Here is a 21,690-nt window from a genome sequence, read left to right on the forward strand (position 1 = left end):
AGCTACGTGATCGGCGAACGAATTTGTCACGTGCTAACGATTACGAGTCCTGATTGTGTCCGATCCTTAGAACTTTCCCTTCGACAAGATCGTACCTAGGGATTTTGTGAAAGGAAAAAAAAAAAGAAAAAATTGAAAGAATAATATTTCGAACGATTAAAAAAAGAATAGCGTGATTTTTAAAAGGATTAAAATTGTTTTACTAATCGAGCGATATGAAAATTGTTTTTTTTTCTTTTTACTTAGGCGATACGGCACAGGTGAGCTATCTGTCCTTGAGAAGTCTACTTCCGGATACGAATGGTTACATGACCTACGAAGGCAGTACAACGCATCCAGGATGTTGGGAAACTGCAGTTTGGCTGATCCTTAACAAACCTATTTACATTACCGCGCAAGAGGTAGGTAAATACTTGGCTCTTATCTGGAAGCATATCTTATTCCGATATGGTGTTCTCAATGGTCCATTAGCTTTTTAGTCGTTCCATTATTCGTTCCGTATCGGTGTAACATCAATATGTAATCGTCTGCCTAGGAATATCTGTAACATAAAATATTTAAATATATATTATATACATAGGTACTTGCATACATACATGTATATGTAAAAATAGGACGGTGTCAAATTAAAATTGCAGAGAATGGTCAATGCGAATAGAACAGAGTTTTTATTATTGAGTTCGTTGACCAATCGGATGAGAGTGCTCGATAAAAATTTTTTAAAATATGTATGTGTGTGTGTGTGTGTATGTGTGTGTCTATATATATATATATATATATATATATATATATATATATATAAATATGTATATCGATATGCTATAAATCTCACGTTTAACAATAAACACTAGGGAGTTGGGAAGTTTTAGTCGAATTACTAGCGACAAGGTACACTTTGCTTTGTTTGCAGTTGTATGCCCTGAGGAAACTCATGCAGGGTCCCGCCAGCGCCCCGAAGGCACCCCTCGGTAATAATTCCAGACCCTTGCAAGACCTTCATCATAGGACTATACGAACGAACATCAATTTCCGCAAGGTACCTATCTACCTAACACAATTTTCTAATATATATATATATATATATATATATATATATATGTATGTATGTATGTATGTATGTAATATATATTATATACATTATATATTATATATTATATATATATATACTTATTATATATTATCTATATTTTTACTTATTTCGCGTGCGATCGCGTTATATCAAGAGAAATATGAAGAACGATCAAATAATAAAGAAATCCCGATATTGAATAATCAAGATAATTGTGAAAGGGTGGGAGAATGTTTCTCTCGTTGGAGACGAAGGGAGGGAGAAAATTTCTCTCGTTTTCGGCAAGAAGAAATAGAATCAGAGAATAGATTCGTTCGAAGCTTTTTTGCTAAATTTCTTCAAAGAACCACTGGAAGGCAGTGGAAGTGATTGGTGTCCTATCAGCGAGGTCGCTTGGAAAACGAGAAAGAGAAAGAGAGCGAGAGAGAGAGAGAATGAAAGCCACTCCCTTTCGTAGCCAGCTCCCCACACAACATTCAGCAAAATCATACGAGCGAATCTGATCTGACTCATCACTTACCTACCCTAAATTCTTTCTACTCGACCGTTACCAAAAGCTTTCCGAGTCTCTCGGCCAAAAATGAAATCTTTTTCGGTGTGATGGCAATGGAACGGAAGGAACACGAAAGGAAAAAAAAAAAGAAAAAAAAATGGAAGAAAAGAAAATGTCCTAAAGCACAAAAGGTTTTAAAGGATTGTCCCACGTATCGGCCAATTTCCATTTTTTTCCTTTGTTTGTTTGTTTTTTTTTCTTTTTTTCTTTCATTTTCAAATCGAATACGCATTGCACATTATCGATTTAAAGAAAATTCTAATAAGCGCTATGGCAATTAGATATTATTGGATATTGTTACGCTGTTGTCGTGGATGTTTTTAAAAGTGATTTTATAAAGGAAAAAGGAAAAATATATATATGTGTGTATATGAATTATATTTACTAGAAAGACGATATTTGGAAATTATCGAAAATTACAGGTTTCCTTTGTGTTCTTCTATATTAAAATGATTGTATAATAATTATCATATTATCATAATTACACTTCTCTACGGATAATACAAATCCAGTTAAAATTTCTCGAAATTTGATCATACTTGCGGACAAATAAATATCCAAAGTACAATAAAAAAAAAAAAAGAAAAGAAAAAACACATATATAAACGTCAGAGTAATATCGCACGGGAAATAATCGCGGTCGACGATCAAAAAAAAAAACAAAAACAAAAACAAAAACAAGAACGAAACCAAAAATCAAAGAAAAAAAGAACCAGTACTTTCCCTTTCTTTTTCACTATTTTTTCCCCATCGTTGGTTTTTTTCTCTTTTGCAGAGACCAGACGCGAAATGTCCGACGATGGCGCAGGATATGCATTATAGAGGTAACACAAGCCGATCATCCAAACTTTCTCGAAGCCGGGAACGTTCGTTACGTCATCGAGGGATATTCTCGATGAGGAATTTAAAAAGATGACTTTTTCTTTCCAGCCAATGCTTGGCGAGACGACAGATCCTTGTCTCACAACGTCGTTTGAGTTGTTCGTACGATCACGCGCTTTCGATGGGACACCTTTTCTTTTCCAAGAAGGTGGCGTAGATGGAGACGAAGGCGGAAACGGAGACGGAGACGGAGACGGAGACGAAGACGAAGACGGAGACGGAGAAGGAGGAGGAAGAAGAGGAGGAGGAGGAGGAGGAGGAGGAGGAGGAGGAGAAGAAGAAGAAGGAAGAAGAAGAGATGGAGAAGAAGAAGGAGAAACGAAAAGGAACGAACACGGACGAGACTCGAAGTTTAATCGCGAGAAAATAAAGACCGGACTGACTGACTGCACTCGGAATCGGTCGACGACTCGCTGCTCGTCTTCTTCGTCGTCGTCGGACTAGAAAAGAAACTATGTACTTGTGTTTAAGAGTGTAGATGTGTGCGAGTAAGAATCCAGACGCGTCGACATGGATGAAAAAGAGAAAGAGAGATAGAGAGAGAGAGAGAGAGAGAGAGAGAGAGAGAGAGAGAGAGAGAGAGGAGAAGAGAAGAGGAAAAAGGAGAAAAGATATTCCTTTGTTCTTTCTTTCTTTCTTTCTTTCTTTCTTTCTTTCTTTCTTGCTTGCTTGCTTTCTTTTGGTTCTTTACTCTCTTTCTTTTTTTCTTCATTCTTTCCTTCGTTCCTTCCTTCCGACGGGATGTGTTCCTTATGAATAAAAAATTTTAAAATAACAACAAAATCTTTTCCGAGTCCAATCTGCTTCGAGTAACGCGACCGGACAACCAATTCGCACAACAATCCTAAATACTTGCGTTGAACGATAAATTTGAGGGGAAATAATAATGTAAGGATTTAATGATCTTGCGTCGTTGCGATTGTTTTTCATTATTTCTTTTATATATATATATATATATATATATATATATATATATATACATATGTGCCGATATATATAAATATATATATATTTTTTGTTTTTTTTATTCATTTTCTACAATCATCCATGAGAATACATCTAACTATCCTAATCGCCAAGTGATTTGTAAAGTACGAAACTTGAAGAGTTCGTCGAATTTGAATATGGAGGTTAAAGGGTTAGAACAAAAAAATAAAAAAAGAAAAAACAGATAAAAATAAATAAGTAAAAAAAATAAAAAAATAAAAAAAAAATAAATAAATAAATAAATAAATACAAAACTAAAGAAATAAATGACAAATGACACACACACACACAGATATGCGTCCGCGTGCAACGCGACTGAGAATTTATTTCTTAAGCAACCGAGCGCTTAGATGTTGTACTTATGTATAAAATAGTTTATAAGGGATAAGAAACGGAAAAGGAAAAAAAGAAATAAAAAGGAAGTAAAAAATAATAAAAAAAAAATCATAAAAATAAGAAAGACATAATAATAACAATAACGATAACAAAGGTAAAAAGAAAAAATACACACACACAAAAAAAAAAGAAAAAAATAAGCAAACGGGCGAGGTGCGAGAAGAAGGAAAAGGAGAGGCGACGAAACGACGAAGTTACTTCGTCGTTTCGAAGGGGATGATTGGGGTGGGGTGGGTTGGGGAGAGAAAGGAAGCGACGATCGTTGTCGAAAATTGGGTCGACTTACACTTGACAGATTTTTGTCAATTATTTTCTAGACAAGTAATCGCACGTGAAATTCCAGACGAAAAGTAAGAAGGAGGGTTGTCAACGTGAAATTGCAAAGAACATGAAAGGAAGCAAAGGAAAAAAAGGGGGGGGGATGGGAGGGAAAGGAGGGGTAGTAGGATAGTAGGGGTAGGGGAAGGAAGTGGGACAGATTAGAGTCCGTTCGTGCAAAAATTCGTGTTCGAGGAGGAGCAAAGGAAAAAAAGAAAAAAAGGAAAAGAAGAAGAAGAAAAAGAGAAAAAAGAAAGAAAAGAAAAGAAGAAAAAAGGGGAGAGAAAAGGGAAACAAAAAAAAATAGAAAAGACGAAGAAGAGGAAGAGGAAGAAGAAGAAGAAGAAGAAGAAGAAGGAGAAGAAGGAGATGGAAAAGGAAGAAGAGTTAAAAGAGGATGAGAAGATAGAGGAAGAGTCCAAAAGAAGAAGGAAGAGAGACGTTTCCGAGTAATCTCGTAATAGCTCGCAAATAGGGTCGGTAGTATAATAGACGAAAAAGGGAAAAGGATTTCGAACGCGAACGGGGGATAGGTTGAAAGGAAGCAGCGATCGGAAGTAGACGAAGAGGAGGAGACTAAGAAAGGAAGAGAGAGAGAGAGAGAGAGAGATAAAAAGAATCGGTCTCTCTTCGTAGCATCGCGTACGTAGAGGATGGGGAACGATTAAAATCAACGCTTTTGTATATAACGTATGTATGAATACGTGCGCAGTACGTAAATCTAGGCGTATGTATGTACGATATGGGCAGTGAATAAAAAACAAAAAAAAAACAAAAAAAAACAATGAAAGGAAAAAAAATAAAATATACACGCACGCACGCAGGCACGTATGTATGCGCGCGCGCGCGCCTACACACGTACACAAACATAGAACACACGCGGCAGAGAGATAGGACAAATACACAGATATTAAAGAAAGAAAGAAAAAAATAATAAAAGAAAGAAAGAAACCAACCGAATAAACGAACGAACGAATGAACTAACAAACAAACAAACAAACAAACAAACAAATAAACAAACAAACAAAACGCTAGTGCGAAAGAAAAAACAGTGTATAGTAAATGAAACTGTATAAATAAAATACGGGGGTGATCGAGGGGTTTAACGAATAACGATAATAATAAACGCAACGTTATATTGTAGATGCGTATCTTATTTTCATCTTTCACCTTTTACTCTTATTCTCTCTCTCTCTCTCTTTCTTTTTTTTCATATTTTCCTCAACTTCCTGCTCCTTTTCCTTCTTCCTTCTTCTTATTTTAGTTCTATTATTAATTTCTTTTTCTTTTCTTTTTTTTTTGTTTCGAATAACAAATATCTGAAATTAGTGTATGTAATTCATGCTTCTAAAATATTGAAAAGTTTGCTATGTATTGTCTCGAGAGGACGAAGCGAACGCTGTCGGATCATCCTTATTAGACGAGATAAAAAGAGAGATATAGATAAAGATAAAAAGAGAGAGAGAGAGAGAGAGAGAGATAGGGAGAAATTTAATCGATGAAAGATTCTAATATTATGCACCGTCTTCCGTTAATAGTCTCCCCTTTTATAGGGAAGAACTTTGCAGAATTTCTAGCCGTCCGTGTCGGTGAAAGGTAAGTGAAATCGATCGTGCTGATTTCTGAAAATTATTTTAACGACTCCCCGGAAAATGTCCGACGATTAAATTCCAAATCCACCCCAAATCCGGAAGGGACTATGATCTACTTTTAAAATATAGAGGATCAACGTTCTCGATGAAAAAAAAAAAAAAAAAAAAAAAAGATAGAAAGAAGAAAGAAACTGAATTTTCGATAAAGTATGTATGTATATATATGAAAAAAAAATTAATAAATAAATAAATAAAAAGAAAAGATTGCAAAATTTTTTCTATGCTGACTAAGATTAGATAAAAAGAATCCTGCGATATGTATTCATGTATCTCTTCGACCTTTCTAAATTCCTACGAATTTCTGTTGTCGTCGAAATTAAAAAAAAAAAAAAATGGGATACGAGAAAAGAAAGAAACAAAAATGAAGATAATAGTACAAAAAAAATTGCAAATATATATATATATATGTATATATGTATATATGTGTATATATATATATATATATATATATATATATATATATATATAAAATTTGCAATTACGACGTTCGTATGTGAAAGAGAAGATGGGGGATGCCGAGTTTGTACGTAGTACGTAGGGACATAGAAATTTAGGAAAAGAGGGTGAGAAAGGTCGAGGGCTGCTTCGAGTTGCGAAATTCTGAAAAAAGAGAACGAGAGAGAGAGAGAGAGAGAGAGAGAGAGAGAGAGAGAGAGAATGACTTGAATAGGATATGCTTACGAAGCTTAAACTTCTCGAAGGGTAAAGGAAGAAGAACGGTAAGAAAAAAACGAAGGAGTGGCAAACGAGGCTAAAGCTAGGGGATGAAAAAAGTAAGGTAAAAGACTCTAGTGATGTTCTTCAACCACCCTACAAGTATGTGTCTATATATGAAGGATATATATATATGTGTGTGTATATATATATCCACACTCCTTTATGGAAATTAAGAATGTGATTTCAAGTCCCATGAGGAACACGTCGCATTCCTCTCTACTACCCCCAACCCCCAACCCCTAACCCCCATCCCCATTATTCTTAATCTCTTTATAGGCTTTATCGGTAGGCACTTTTTATCGACATTTCTTTCTTCAGCATTTTCGAATTACGACGACAAATTTCAACTTCGACTTATTCGAAATCGTCGAGCTTCTTTCCTCTTCCTTCCATTTTTTTCTTTTTACCACCATAACACCATAGAAGGTTATTTTTTTTTTGTTTAACATTTATCATATACCTCTCAACGCATTGCGAATCAACGATCAGTTGCATCGTTTCATTATTATAACTTTTTACGTCACGCAAATATTATTATTTATTTATTTATTTAAATCGATGATCGTTCTTGTCAACGCGAAAGAATAATTAAATCGTTGAATTATTTCTATTTGGGAATCATTAAGAACGAATTAATTTTCATTGAAAGTTCCATTATCAATAGCATTCGTTCGTAATGCGTTAACAGTCATTATTTTTCTCTAGGATGACGCGAATGAAAATAATAATAAAAAAAGGGAAGAGAAAGAAAAAGAAAAAAAATGAAAATGGGGAAGAAGAGAAGAGAGAGAGAGAGAGAGCAGTAAAGAAAGAGACAGAAAGATAGATAAATAGAGAGAGAGAGAGAAAAGAGAAGAAAGGATCTTTTAAGCTCGTAAGCACGGCAAAGATTCGCGGTTAATGTTCCGAAAAGTTGAAAAGAAAAAGAAAAAAAGAGGAAATAGAAGAAGAAGAAGAAGAAGAAGAAGAAGAGGAAAAGGAGGAAAAGGAAGAGGAAGAAGTTTAGTACAACGCGTGAAACTGACTAAGGGTGAGGATCGTAAAGGTTCGCGAGAAACGCGAATAAGAAAAGTGTATCGCGTTTGACATACCTGTCGATAAGCGGATTATACTAAATAATACGACTCGAGTTGCATTGATAATGGAGGTTCGATTATCCAATCTTAATCGAAGGACACGGACATCGATGTAATCCAGTTCTTCGGATATTTCGATAATCACGTTTCAACGTTGAAAGAAGATTTATTTATCGTCCATTGCCGTTTCAATAAACCTCTCGCACGAGACTCTCTCCAGGCCGACGATAAATCTTCACAGATTTCTATTCTCCCGAAATAACACGAATATGAGCTTTAAATAATATTTCGTTTTTACGTTGCATATAAATGACGTTGCATAGGTGACGCGCGTTCTTTTAAACGCGTGATTTATTTTGTTTTGTTTTATTTTATTTTTGTTTTTATTTTTATTTATTTATTTATTTTTTTTCTTCATAAACGTTTTCTACAACTCATCGCAAATACGATAGATAAATTTTTCTTTTCCACTAGTAGGAGTATCAGTTTTATATAATGTTTCGTATGTATAGTATAAATGCGTAAGTGATATGCACTTTTTTTAAACACGTCATTATTTTTTTCTCTCTCTCTCTCTCTCTCTCTTATTTTTCTTTTTTTTTTTTTTCTTTTTAGATCAATATTTCCTACAACCCATCGCAAATACGATAGGCAAATTTTTCTTTTCGACTAGTGAGAGTATCGGTTTTAAATAATGTTTCGAATGTCGCATATAAATGCATAAGTGATATGCACTTTTTCAAACGTACGTGATTCTTCTTTTTTCCTTTATCAATATTTTTCACAACTTATCGCAAATAAGATAGGCAAATTTTTCTTTTCTACTAGTGCCGGTATGAGTTTTAAATAACATTTTGGATATTGCATACAAAAATGCATAAATGACATGACCTTTTTTAAACGCATGAATTTTTTATCAATATTTTCTATAACGTATTGCAAATATAATTGGTATATTCCTCTTTTCGAAAAATAATTCTAATATGAGTTTTAAATAATATTTCGTATGCTACATATAAATGCATAGATGACATGCACTGTTTTAAACGCGTAAATTTTTTATCCATATTTTTTGTAACTTATTGTAAGTATGATTGACAGATCTCTCTAACCGAGTAGAGAGTACGAATATGAGTTTTAAATAATATATATATATATATATATATATATATATATATATATATATATAAAATTGTACGAATGTATCGGTGATATTTCAATGAAAAATATTTTATCAATATTTTCTATAACTTATTACTAAATATTATATAGATATTATATAAGAGTTATTTGAAATATCCTGTGTGTATATACACACACATATATATATATACATTTGACCTGTAACACGAAATAAATGATATAAATTAAAATCGTCGAACTTTTTGACTTGCAAATTCACGTCACTTTTTTAACTATTGCCAAATTATTATCCATATTAACGTAAAAGGAATTAATTTTATTAACAGAAAGCAAAACAGAAAAGAAAAGAAAAGGAAAAAAGAGAAGAAAAGAAATGGAGTAAACTAATATACGACGAATAAATCGGATCGATCATTTATATAGATACTTTCGCTTTACCAACGGTGAACGTTCACCCTCTCAAACGAAATATTTCGATAAATATTTCGATGAACATTTTTAATTTCCACGAAAGCTTCGAGAAAGCTCGAGAAAAGGGGGATGAGGCTTACACGAAAGGATATCGTCGAACGTGCTTCTACAAAAAAAAAAAAAAAAAAGAAAAAAAAAGAAAAAAGAGTATGCATCTGTGTGTGAAAAAGAGAGAGAGAGAGAGAGAGAGAGAAATATAAAGAGAATTCCTCTTTGAACTTGAAGGTTGATTCGACGACCTGAAAGGATAGGAGAAAGGGATCGAAAGGGAAAAAATTGCAAGGGTAAGGGGTAAAGCTCGATCGCGATTCTACGAGGCATCAAGAAATTATGGATACCATTATACGAGAAAGCTTAAATCCCATAATATTTTTATCGGCTCATTTTAGACATTTTGCGATCTTACAGGAGTGTGAACTCACACGTATATCACGTGTATATATATATATGGATCATCGATGGTAGTAACTCGAAGAGTTACTTTGGACGAGATCGTTAAAAGGGATGTACCTTTGTACGTATCTATCAAGATATACGTACGTATGTGTATACGTGTGATTTCTTTCTTCATTTTTTTCTCTTCTTCTTTTTCTTTTTCCTCTTGCTCGTAATACCATCTCTTTTCTGTGCGAGACAAAAATTCGGCTTTAGAGATAAGCCGATTGAAAAGAGAAAAAGAGAGAGAGAGAGAGAGAGAGAGAGATGCACTGCGAGATTCCAAATCTCATAAATTGGAAACCGAGGAGTGTTCTTGTGTCGAGGATTCTTAAAAATTGTTTTTCTCCGGATATTCTTAAGTCCTATCAAATCCTCCGGTATCGCGTGATGACAAATAACTAACGCTTTCCGTTCGGCTTTGCTTCGAACCCCGTGATACGTTATAACGATGTCCGTGTAATTTAAAAAAAAAAAAAAAAAAAAAAAAAAGAGAGAGAGAGAAGAAAACGAAAAAGAGACATCAGAGGAAAATAAATAAATACGAAAAATCTTTCCGCTTTCCGAACTGTACGAAACGAAAAAGGAAAAGAAGAAGTGGAAGAAGAGAAAAAAGAATGGAATGAAATAAATGAATCACATCTAAAAAAAAAAAAAGAAAGAAAGAAAATGGTTAGACGATCGAGGGTTCGTTTCTTCGATCAACGTCATTTCTTTTGACGAAACAAATATAATCGGGCGCACCAACGCGAACAAGCGCACGTAGCATCGCGCTCGCGTTTAATTAACTCCTAAATTGATAACGTTGATAAAAAGCTCCCTTTGTCAAAGTTTCCCGTTAGGATTTGGCATAATAAAGAGGGACGACGAGACCGAAGACTACCCCTGACGCTGCCGTAGAGTCAAGTTCTTACTATGGCATAGCAATACACTCACGTAGACGTCGGGACATCAAATCGTTTCTATTCCTCGACGGAGAAATCGGCTTACCGACTACAATGCTCGACTGGAAAACGATTTACCGGCGGCACTGAAAAGGACCAAACCTCCATAACGGACTTACCACATTCAAACAATTCGATCCAAGCCCGAAAAGGATTTACTTTTCTTCCAGGAGACTGTTTCGCCAAGCTCTGATATCATCATTTGGATTTTCTATCGTAAAGACGAACGACGACGAGACGACGTTCACCTTATCGAGCTTTTTTTTTCTTTTATTTTGTTCACCCCCTCTCTCTCTCTCTCTCTTTAATTTTTTTCTTTCTCTTTTTTGTACCCATATTACAGAGACGCTAAAGCATGTGCCACTGCATTTTCCACGTTGTTCTCCACGAGATAACCAAAAGGGAAACCCAATTTTACACCTACTCCTTCATCGTGATATAACAAAGTTTCAGAGATGATAATATACTTGGAAGGAAGTTAACCTTCGAAGGAAGTTCGATTCGTTCAGGGAGAGAGAGAGAGAGGAGGGATATATACCAACGGTTTATGATCTTTCCTAACAGATAAAGGATCCAATAGCATGATTGATGTTGCCAATAAGTAAATGCGAATCTCTCGAAAACTCGTTAACAACGATAGCACTTCGCTACCGGTTATCGCGATGGTAATATTCTTAAGTCATGCCACTATAGTTAAACGGCTCTACAATAAACCTCGAAAGCTTTGGGAATGTGTCCTTGTCTATGGTGATTGATGACGGACGAATTTCAATTTGCCTGCCATTCGCGAGGATCTTTCATTTCTCTATGCTCGGTTATAAGCGGATGCTCGACTGAAACGAAAACAGAAAAAAAAAACAAAACAAAAAAAATTGAGAGTAAAAGAGATAAGTTCAAATAAAAGAGCGTAGGAAAGAACGATCGAACTTCGTTTCGACGTTTTATTCGACGATAATGTATGAAAAATATTTTCAAAGTTTATCAGTCGGTAAGATAGCAAGCAACTAGTACATAGTACGCGTATCCACTAAATAAAACATCTAAACGCTCGGCGTCATAAATTTTTATACACTTTTGTATTTGTACCGAATGAAATATTCAATAGGTTAGGTATATAGGTATGTACATACATACGTACATACGTACCGACTACTGTCCTCGTAAATTTTCATCGACGAGCGTCTTCCATCATGCATTCGTCTCTAGACGCAACCGTTGAAACGCGTGAACGTTGTTTCCGTAGATTCGAGAAGAATAATTTACGCCCCACGGACAGAGAGAGATCGAGTGAGAGAGACAAAGAGAAAGAGAGAGAGAGAGAGACAACGAGGACAACGACGACGACGACGAGAAACGCTACGATATTATCGAATCATCCTAACAAACTCTCCTATTCGATTTGATCGAAACGCAAGGAATATCGAATATAACGCTATTTACTTATTTACACGTTTAAATTTACAAATCGATATATTTACTCGATAATATTAAACAATTATTCTAATGCATATTCAAACAGTCTTTCGCCGAATTAATTTTAATCGACTTCTTTCTTACATCACTATTCTTTTTTTATATATATATTTTTAATCTACTCCCTTATGATTTAAACAAAATGATTTAATTTCATTTTCTATCTCCTAACGACGTAACATCTCTCGTCCCTTACAATAAATTTCGATTCGATTCGATTCGATTCGATTCTATTCGATCGAAGTTAATAAGAGAAAGATTTTGAAAACGGAAAAGAAAAAAAGGAAAAGATAAGATGAGAAAAAAAAATCTGAAAGACGAGGTGAGAGGTAGGACGAAGATAGAGATAGACACAAACATATATATATATATATATAGAGAGAGAGAGAGAGAAAGTTAACGACAAAAGTAAAACCCGATAACTGTAAGAAACCGACGAAAGAAACGTGAGAATAAGTAAGCACGATATCGATATAACCTGACCGTAAATCAAATCTATTGATTCGGCAATGTGTAAAATGGGTAATGGAAATTTAATGTACGCATCGACGAAGCCTCGGATAATAAATAACCAGCTGTGCCGGTGGCCACGATAAAGTGTGCCCGGCAAAACCGAACGACGAGAAACTATTATTCCCTGGTAGAGTTTAAAGGGATAAAAGTTAAAAGTCGAAAAAGACGACGACGACGACGACAACAACAACAACAACAACAAGAACAACAAATAAAAAGAAAGTAGTAGGTAGGTAGGTAGGTAGATGAGTAGATATAGGTCGGTATATACGTACGTAATATACATGCAACAATAATTATTATTTTCTGCCGAAGGTCTCGTTAAAAAGTAAAAAGAAAAGAAAGAAAAAAGAAGAGAGAGAGAGAGAGAGAGAGAGAGAGAGAGAGAGAGAGAGAGAAAGAAAGAAAGAAAGAAGAAGGGAGACGAAACGAAACAAAAAAAAAAAGTGGGTCCCTTAAACGATAAACTAAGATAACTCGAATAAATATAAAAACGAACGGTTGACTGTTCTCTAAGTGAAAATCAATGAAGTGTCATTGTGTGTGTATATGTACTATATATGTATGTATGTATATATGTATATACGTATGTATATATGTGACCGGTGTGCATCGCAAACTGCAAGTTTCTCTTCTCTCGTTCTCTCGCTCTTTCTCTTTCTCCTTCTCTCTCATTTCCCATCAGAACGATCCTCAACCCACACTATCATCGCCAACTAGAGTACCACCGAGAGCAACGCCGTTTACTCTTCCGGCGCGTTTCTCCTCAAAATTAGTAGAAAAATCATCCTCGTTTCACTCGAGTGAGCTTCTAATTAAACGAACGCCGACTTCCCGCCGGTAGGTATGATAAAAGGCAACGCGTCGAGGATCGCGAGGTGGATATCGTTGTCGACATTTTACTCTCAGACCCTTCTTCTCGCGTTCACGAGAGTTGTTAATTAGCTTTCCGCCGAACGATAGAACTCGCGAGAATTGATCTCCGATTATCGCTTCTTTATTTTCTAAGAGAAAGAGAGAAAGAGAGAGAGACAGAGAGAGAGAGAGAGAGAGAGAGAGAGAGAGAGAGAAAGAGAGTGGTTATAACGTTCTAGCAAAGTATTAATTATTTCCTTGAGAGTTCTCCCTCATCAAATCGATACTCCCTTGAGTATTTTTCTTCGAATAAAGTGTCCGACGTGCTTCATTGTATTTACTTTTTCTTTTCTCTCTTTTTACTTTACTTTCTTTCTCTTTATCTTTCTCTCTCTCTCTCTCTCTCTCACTATGTATATATATATAGATATATTTATGTATCTCTTCCTCACTTTCTTCTATCTTCTTTTCATTCAATAAAGCTTCACAGGCAACGAGATAACGTCATCGATCGATGCACGGCCGATCTAATCGACAAACGTCACGCGAGATATACCTACTTTCTCTCTCTCTCTCTTTCTCTCTGAAAGTAACGATATATAACGTGTGATAATTCGGAAATGGAAGGAAGTCGTCCGTCTGAGATATTTCACGTTAGTAACTATAGTTTCTCGATTTCCTATCGTCTGTCTAATAGCCCGATCTCTATCTAAGGTCAAGCCTGTATTATTTCTGTTTCCGATCAAATGTGTATCCATATTTACGCGCGTGGCTACGTGTGTGTGTGTCCGTCTGTTTATCTTAAAAAAAGAGAGAAGCAAAAATAAAGAATAGTAACAAAAAAGAAATTCGGAAAATCTCCAATAGATCTCTCAAGATAATTTCTCATCCCAATCCATAAATTCGAAATTCGCAATTTTGATCAAACTTATCCTTCGATCCGTCCGAGTTACAAGCACATTACAATTTCTATTGTTTCGTGATGGAGAGAATTTCGAGTAGCTGACAAGTTTCGGGCGTGGCCGAGCCAGCTCAAGTCTTCATACCGAAGTAAGTAAGTACATACTACTTACTATCCTTACTACGATATTGCTCGTAAAGAATAGAAAACTCGTCGTCGTCGTCGTCGTCGTCGTCGTCGTGTGATCCTCGTGGTTAATAAATCGAGTCGATCCGAGAGATAAAAGAAAAAGAGAGAGAGAAAAAAAAGAAATTAAAAACAGAGAGAGACAAAAAATTAAAAAAAAAAGAAAAAAACAGAGACGGAAGAAAAAAGTTCTCGCATAATGAAAAGGTATCTCTCGGTGATAAAAATAGAAAGAAAAAAAAAAGATATAAAAAAAAATAAAAAAGAAAGAAAAAAGAGAACGAATCCTTTCGAAATTCTAAATAGATTTTTAAAGGTTTCCCTCCTCCTCTACCTCTTCACCCTCGACCAGCTCGTTTCCGACTCCCCGCGGCTTCGACGCTTCGTGAAAATCGTCGAGTGCGATAATTATTTGGAACAACAGCCCGTACGGGACAATTAAGCTCTGCGAATCGGGAAGGGTCCGGTTCATTATCAGCCTGGGAACGTGACTTTTTGGATTTTCGAAACTGTGGACACGGAACTGTGTGAAAGCGTGGGAAACGCGGCCCAGAACTACGTAAAGAGAGTACTTGCACGCGTGCGTTCGTGTCAGTATTATATGCATCGAGGGAGAGAGAGAGAGAGAGAGAGAGAGAAAGAGACAGAGAGAGAGAGAGAGAGAGAGAGAGAGAGAGAGAGAGAGAGAGACGTCCTAGAATGGTGGGAGAAGATAACGAGAGTTAAAGTGTGAGTACTCGTCAAAATTATGAAATGCTTCTCTTCGTTCCGAGAAAATTGCATCCCATTAATGAAAGTAGTACGTGTCCGAACAAAATTTTCAACGGACACTCGCCGCTATCTTTTTTTCATTTTTCTTCTTCTTCTTCTTCTTCTCCTTTCTCTCTCTCTCTCTCTCTTTTTTTACTTTACTTTATTTTATTTTTCGTAGTCGAATCTACAAAAAAAAAAAGAAAAAAGAAAATAAATAAATAAATAAAGAGAAAAACCGAGCGTGCAATCGTATGCTCGACTTGAAATGACTTTAAACTTTATTCGAGTTTCGACGAGGGAAAAGAGAAAAGAGAGAAAAAAAGAAAGAAAGAAAAAGAAAAAGAAAAAGAAAAAGAAAATGAAAAAGAAAAAGAGAAGAAAGAACCGTTCGAAGTTCTTTCGTCTAATTCGAAATTACCGAAGGGGGTTGGGGAGGGTAGGACAAGGGGGTGCTAAAAGCGATGGGATTATAAACGAGGCACGTGATCTCGTATTTAAGAAGAAAAATGAAAACTTTTCGAAAATCGGTCGAATAAGTTACGGAATTTATAACATAGCATTGTTTTCTGTTTGTTGCAAGAGAAACAAGACAAAATCGTCTTTGCGTTAGGTCCATTCTGTCTGTGTGTGTGTGTGTGTATATGTGTATATGAGAGACAGAGAGAGAGAAAGAGAGACAGAGAGAGAGGAGCCAGTATACCTACTTCTCGAAATAATTTAGTAATGGCTCTTTCATAATTCAGAACCTTCGCCGAGCGGCGAAACAGCTTGGGAGGCGAGCCACGAGGCTTAAGGCCGTCGGAAACTTGTGCATTTTTTAACACATCCGTCGGGGGCTGACTCCGAGTATCTCGGACAAGAAGAAAGGAAACAAATTACGAAATTGTTTTATGCATATAACTAATAAATAACTAGATATATATATATTTATATATAATATATATATATATATATATATAGTGTATATATATGTATATTGTAAATATACGTATGTACGTATGTATATAAGAGCGATAAAAATAAAAATGGGAACGAATTTGTAACTATCGTATAACGATCGATAACTTTTTAGCCATTAATTTCGAGTACTATCGAATATTCATAGTGCATCATCTCCCCCCGTTCGTTTTGATTGTCATTCTCGATAAAAATTTTGATTTCGTTTCTTTTTTTTTTTGTTTTTTTTTTTCGTTTTAAAAGCGTAACATTATTTTCATAGATCTAAATCGTCGACCTCCTTCTCCTCCTCCTCCTCCTCCTCCTCCCGAGCGTCGAGGTTCGATTATTACGAAAAAAAAAAAACGATTAAAAATGAAAAAAAAAGGGAGACAAAGAGAGGGGGAAAAAAAAGGATAGAAAAGAGAAAAATCGACTCGTTACGCGTGTTATCTCGAAATTAACTACACGTCGGATTCGGTAACACTCGATTCAACACGAGCTCGACACTTGTTAACAACACGTAGTTAGGCTTTCCCTCTCCGGTCTCCCTAAAGTATTCTCGACGTTGCGCTTTTCTGAATAGGCACGATTACGAATGCGCTACGCGTTTGGTCGCCGATTTACGACTAACCGACGACCTTCAACGATTGTACCGTTGAATATCTCGCAAAAAGTCTCGAAAAAAGTCACGACAAAAATATCGAAAAAAAGTCAAACGCTTTAAAGATTACCGGAGAATCTTACCAACGAATATATGAAAAAATATAAAGACGAAAAAGACGACGACGACGACGACGAAGAAGAAGAAGAAGAAGAAGAAGAAGAAAAAAATGTTCCTTTCAACGATCTAACTCGGACAAGTCACGTTCTTTATCAACGTTTCCGAAAGATATTTATCGAGGAAAAACGTAACGCGTTACGTTAATAATAAATCACTGACATCCTCTCTCTCGTTGAATTAATTCTCATCCCCCTTTTTCACATCGTATTTCGAGAATGGCGAAATACCCTTTAAAGAAACTCCTTCGCATCGTAGGAGCAATATTTTTGCTCTAGTCTGTACTGCCCAGCATCCTTCCCTTCTTCTCCATCCATATAGAATATAAGAGGGTAGATATAAAGTATCTGGCGCCACGTTTACGACGTGCTTCTCTTCCTTTTCTATTCGATCTTTCTCAAATGGTCACTGCACCGTAACTATACCGACTCACGCTGAGCTTTATAGAAGGGGGAGGGGGTTAGGAGGGTAGGGGGATCTTTTACTTTTTTATTTTTTTTTCACCTCTCTATTTTCCTTTTTTCTCTTTTTTTTATTATAAGCTCACACACGCGTCCGATGTACGACGTTCAGAAGAAAAAAAAAAAGAAGAAGAAGAAGAAGTCGTACGAAGTAGCATTCGTCACTTAGAAATACGAGGAAAAATCTTGGAGAACTCGTCCCGAGTCACGCGTCATGTTTTCTTTCGTGGTAGATATATTTCGAAAAGAAAAAAAAAAGGGAGGGGGGGAGAAGAGAATAGAATCGCCGTTAGAATCCGCCGTTACATCTATCCCGAATCGATCGGGAAAATTTTCTTTTTTTACCTCGTTCTTTTCTTCGTTCTTTCGAAATATCAATCGGTAGATTCCGTGGAGAAATTCTGCGATCGACTGTACCACTATCGATATTCCGCACGCAGCGATAAAACACGAAAAGACCGAACGCCGTTAAAAAGACAAACACGAGGGTGAGAGATGGAAAGAAAGAGCGAGAACGAGATAGATGTATAGATGGATAAAGAGAAGGAAAGAAAGAGATAGAGAGAGAGAGAGAGAGAGAGAGAGAAAGAGAGGGAGAATATCTGGCGCCAGGGTTACGACGGCACGGCGTCTTTCAGTCTGCTTCTCGGTGTAACCGGCGCCAATCAGACTCCCCGTGGATAGAAGAAGAACCCAACCCCCGGACGAAGGATTCGCAAGACTACACCGTGCCAAGAACCATAGGAAGGAAAGCAACGTTTCGATCCTTGCCCTTTCCTCCCCGCATCGCTTTGCCAACACCAAAGTCACAGAGTCAGGTCATCCCTAACGCAACTATCGCCACCAAAATCTACCCCACAATGTCACCCTCGAAACCGTTCCAATTGGAATGTCCAACGTTTCGTCCACGCTACGTTTCGCTATTCAAACATATCCATCAGAATTCAGATCGGCCAAAGTATTGTCCCTTTCCAAATATTTCCCTCCTTTGAAAATAAACGATCTTTTATATAAGAACTTTATGTGATGCAATAAAACGGTAACCTAGTTGTTTAGGGAATCGATCAAACCTACCCGATATTTCTTACAAAACGATTCTTGAAGTTATCATTACCGTCTTGTAAATTAATCGATTTACGAACACACGACGTTCCGAATTAAAATGATGACGTCAGGATTAAACGCTATTAGTTTTGTAATTATGAGTCGATCCTAATAAACTCTGTAAGAATTTTGATCGCGTCGTCTAGCCACCCAGTCGATTCGCCAATAAACGTCGCTATAAGTTAGCTAACGCTAAAACGCTACTTATTTATGAATCGACTCAATAAATGCGATATTTCCTAAACACCGATCCCCGAGTTTTATCATTTTATTTGATCACCGAGTTCGTTTACAAATAAGTGCTGCTTCAAGTAAGAAGTTTATACTGCGATAAAACAGTATCTACTTATTTATGAATCGACCCAATAAATACGATATTTCCTAAACACGGTTCCAAGTTTTACCATTTTATCTGGTCATCGAGTTGATTCACGAATAAGTGCTGTCTTAAGTAAGAAGTTTATACTGCGATAAAAGAATATCTAATTATTTACGAATCGATCGAATAAATACGATATTTCTTAAATACGAATCCTTGCTTTACCATTTCGTTCGGTCACCGAGTTGATTCACAAATAAGTGCCGTTCGAAGCGAGAAGTTTATAACTCGATAAGACGCAATCCGATTATTTATGAATCGATCGAATAAACACGATATAATACGATATTTCTTAAAAACATTGCGAATTTTAACGTTTCGTCTAATCGCTTGATTGATTCGGAAATAAGGGTTGCTTCGAATAAGAAATTTATAACACAATAAAACTAGTACCTACTTATTTATGAATCGACCCAGTAAGCACGATATTTACTAAACACGATTCTTGGTTTCGCCGTTTTATCTATGTCATTGACACGAGTTGCTTCGCAAATAAATATCGGTATAAGTAAGAAGTTTTTCTTTAAACGAAACGCTATTTATTTATGAATCGAGCCAATAAACGCGATATTTCGTAAACACGATCCTTGGCTTTGCCATTTTATCTATGTCACTGACATGAGCTGATTCACAAATAAATGTCGATACAAGTAAAAAGTTTCTCGCCCCTAAAGCTCCCTACTTATTTATGAATCGGCCCAATAAACACGATATTTCGTAAACGTGATTCCTAGTTTTACCGTTTTACCCAACTTTTCAATGGGTTCGTGAATAAGCATAGATATAAATAAAATGTGGCAAAGTATAAATATACTCGCGCGCACCGACACGCATAACGTACATGTGCAAATCGTAGAGATACAACTAATGGCTAATAACGAAACTAGAATCCTCAGGTTCGAAACTCGAGTTAGGTTGCATCAGCCTCCTTAGCTAGGTACAGGCAATCGCTCGTTCTACTTATCATATAATGTCGGATAAGTGGGCAGCCTGAAAGATAGAAGTGGAAGAGGGCTAGATAAAGCGTAAGAGGACAACCACCAGAAGAGGAAGAGAAAAGGGAAGAGTGGAATGGAACGATGAGAAGAAGAGAGAAGAGGAAAGAGGAAAGAGGAAAGGGGTCGAGGGACGCGAAGAGGATTCCTCGGTTTCAGGTTATCGATCGCGGATTCCGCTCGAAGAATCTGTTTACTCGAATCTCCAGCTCGCTCGGTGGTAACTCCCTTGCTCCTTCCTCCCTTTGGCCGAGTATGTGTATCCGACTCTTCTTCTTAACCTCCCAGATTTAGGAAGGCTTTCTTGTTTCTGGGGGATCGCTCGTCGACCACTTCTTCTTCCTTGGGATTAACTCGAGACGATCTCGTGTGTCGAGTCATCCTCCCTCTTCGATACGATCGCTCGGCCTCGATCTTTTTTTCTTCCTCTTCTTCCTTCTTCTTTCTCTTTTTTCCCTTCTTCGACTTCTTCTTTTCTCTGCTTTTTTTTCCTTCTTCTTCTCCTTCTTCTTCGTATCTCATTTGTTCTTCTTCTTCTTCTTCTTTGTTTCTCTCCTTCTCTCTCTCTCTCTCTCTTTTTTTTATTTGACGCTCTAAAATTAGAGAAATATTGGATAATTGCGAGATAATCGTTCTGACATCTACGAATCGTTGATTCGATACGATACTGAATTCGAAGATACGCCCGATTCTATACGATTCCAACTTCCATTTTCAATTGCATTTTCTCTCTCTCTCTCTCTTTCTCTTTTTATTTCCTTTTTTTTGTTCATCCCACGGATCGATATTTTCGAATTATCGTAATAAATTCGTTCCATAAAAGCCCGTTTCAAATTTCCTTTTTTCCGATCGATTCATGCACGAAAATAAACCGTTCGATACGATCGAATTGAATTTCTTTTTTTTTTTTGTTCTTTTTACTTTTTCTTCTGGTTATTCACGTATATGTCAAATTAAATAAATAAATGAATGAATGAATATTGCAATTGTTGTGATAAAATGTCGTTCGTGAAAAAAGTTTCATATTTTCTTTCTTTTTTTTTTTATTCTACAACGCTTCATCTATAAATAAAATAAACTATTCGAGTTATGTTTCGACTCGAAGACCAGCTTTTTTTAATTGTCTCGACTCGATTCGATATTATAATATATGTTATTACGTTAAAAGTGAATCATTTGTTATTTGCATTTGTTCCATTTTCGTTCGATGATCCCCTCCTTTATCTCTCATTCTCTCTCTCTCTCTCTCTCTCTCTTCGACATTGTTGCTTTATGCAGATAAATCGTTTACGGGTCACGATTGAAAATGAACTGGGAATACGATGAGAATTTTGTTATGTATCGGTGCGTGTAATTATCTCGGATTTAATAATGATTATTCGACGATGACATACAAAAAGGTTATTATCTTCATTGTTCCTTTCTTTCTCTCTTTCTCTTTTTCGCTATCTCTTTTAATGAAATCGTAAAGTTTATTGAATGACCGACGTCCATTTTCAAAGAGCCGAACATTAGAGTGAAACATTGAAAACTAAAATGCTTCAATCAAACGGATACGTTATAAATTGTTATTAATAAAAAATTATTATTTTAGAAAAATCGAAGAAACATCGGACGCGTGTATCTATATCGGATGAAACATTCCAACGTAATTTGTCTTAAATAAAATAATTATGAAGAACTTATGATTTTTCAATGAAATATTTCATC

General features: G+C 36.1%; 2 protein-coding genes across 5 annotated transcripts in view; one reads left to right on the plus strand and one right to left on the minus strand.

Moving 5' to 3' along the window:
* LOC127063035 (carbonic anhydrase-related protein 10) overlaps positions 1–5,348 on the plus strand; it is a 187,830-nt gene extending 182,482 nt beyond the window's left edge. For 2 of the 3 annotated variants that reach the window (XM_050992234.1, XM_050992233.1), the window contains exons 8-11: positions 247–401; positions 911–1,036; positions 2,398–2,446; positions 2,535–5,348. In XM_050992234.1, the coding sequence (XP_050848191.1) occupies positions 247–401; positions 911–1,036; positions 2,398–2,446; positions 2,535–2,599 (395 nt within the window). In that variant the 3' untranslated portion in view covers positions 2,600–5,348. The remainder of the gene's footprint in view (positions 1–246; positions 402–910; positions 1,037–2,397; positions 2,447–2,534) is intronic. The other variant, XM_050992235.1, reaches the window with a different exon arrangement.
* Positions 128–21,690, minus strand: part of LOC127063040 (uncharacterized) — a 79,906-nt gene continuing 58,343 nt past the window's right edge. For both annotated transcript variants that reach the window (XR_007781247.1, XM_050992244.1), the window contains one exon: positions 128–541. Coding sequence is in view for 1 of the 2 variants with exons in the window: in XM_050992244.1 (XP_050848201.1) it covers positions 513–541 (29 nt within the window). In the remaining variant the exon portion in view is untranslated. The remainder of the gene's footprint in view (positions 542–21,690) is intronic.

This window comes from Vespula vulgaris, chromosome 4, assembly GCF_905475345.1.
Source record: "Vespula vulgaris chromosome 4, iyVesVulg1.1, whole genome shotgun sequence".
Classification (NCBI taxonomy): Eukaryota; Metazoa; Arthropoda; class Insecta; order Hymenoptera; family Vespidae; genus Vespula; species Vespula vulgaris.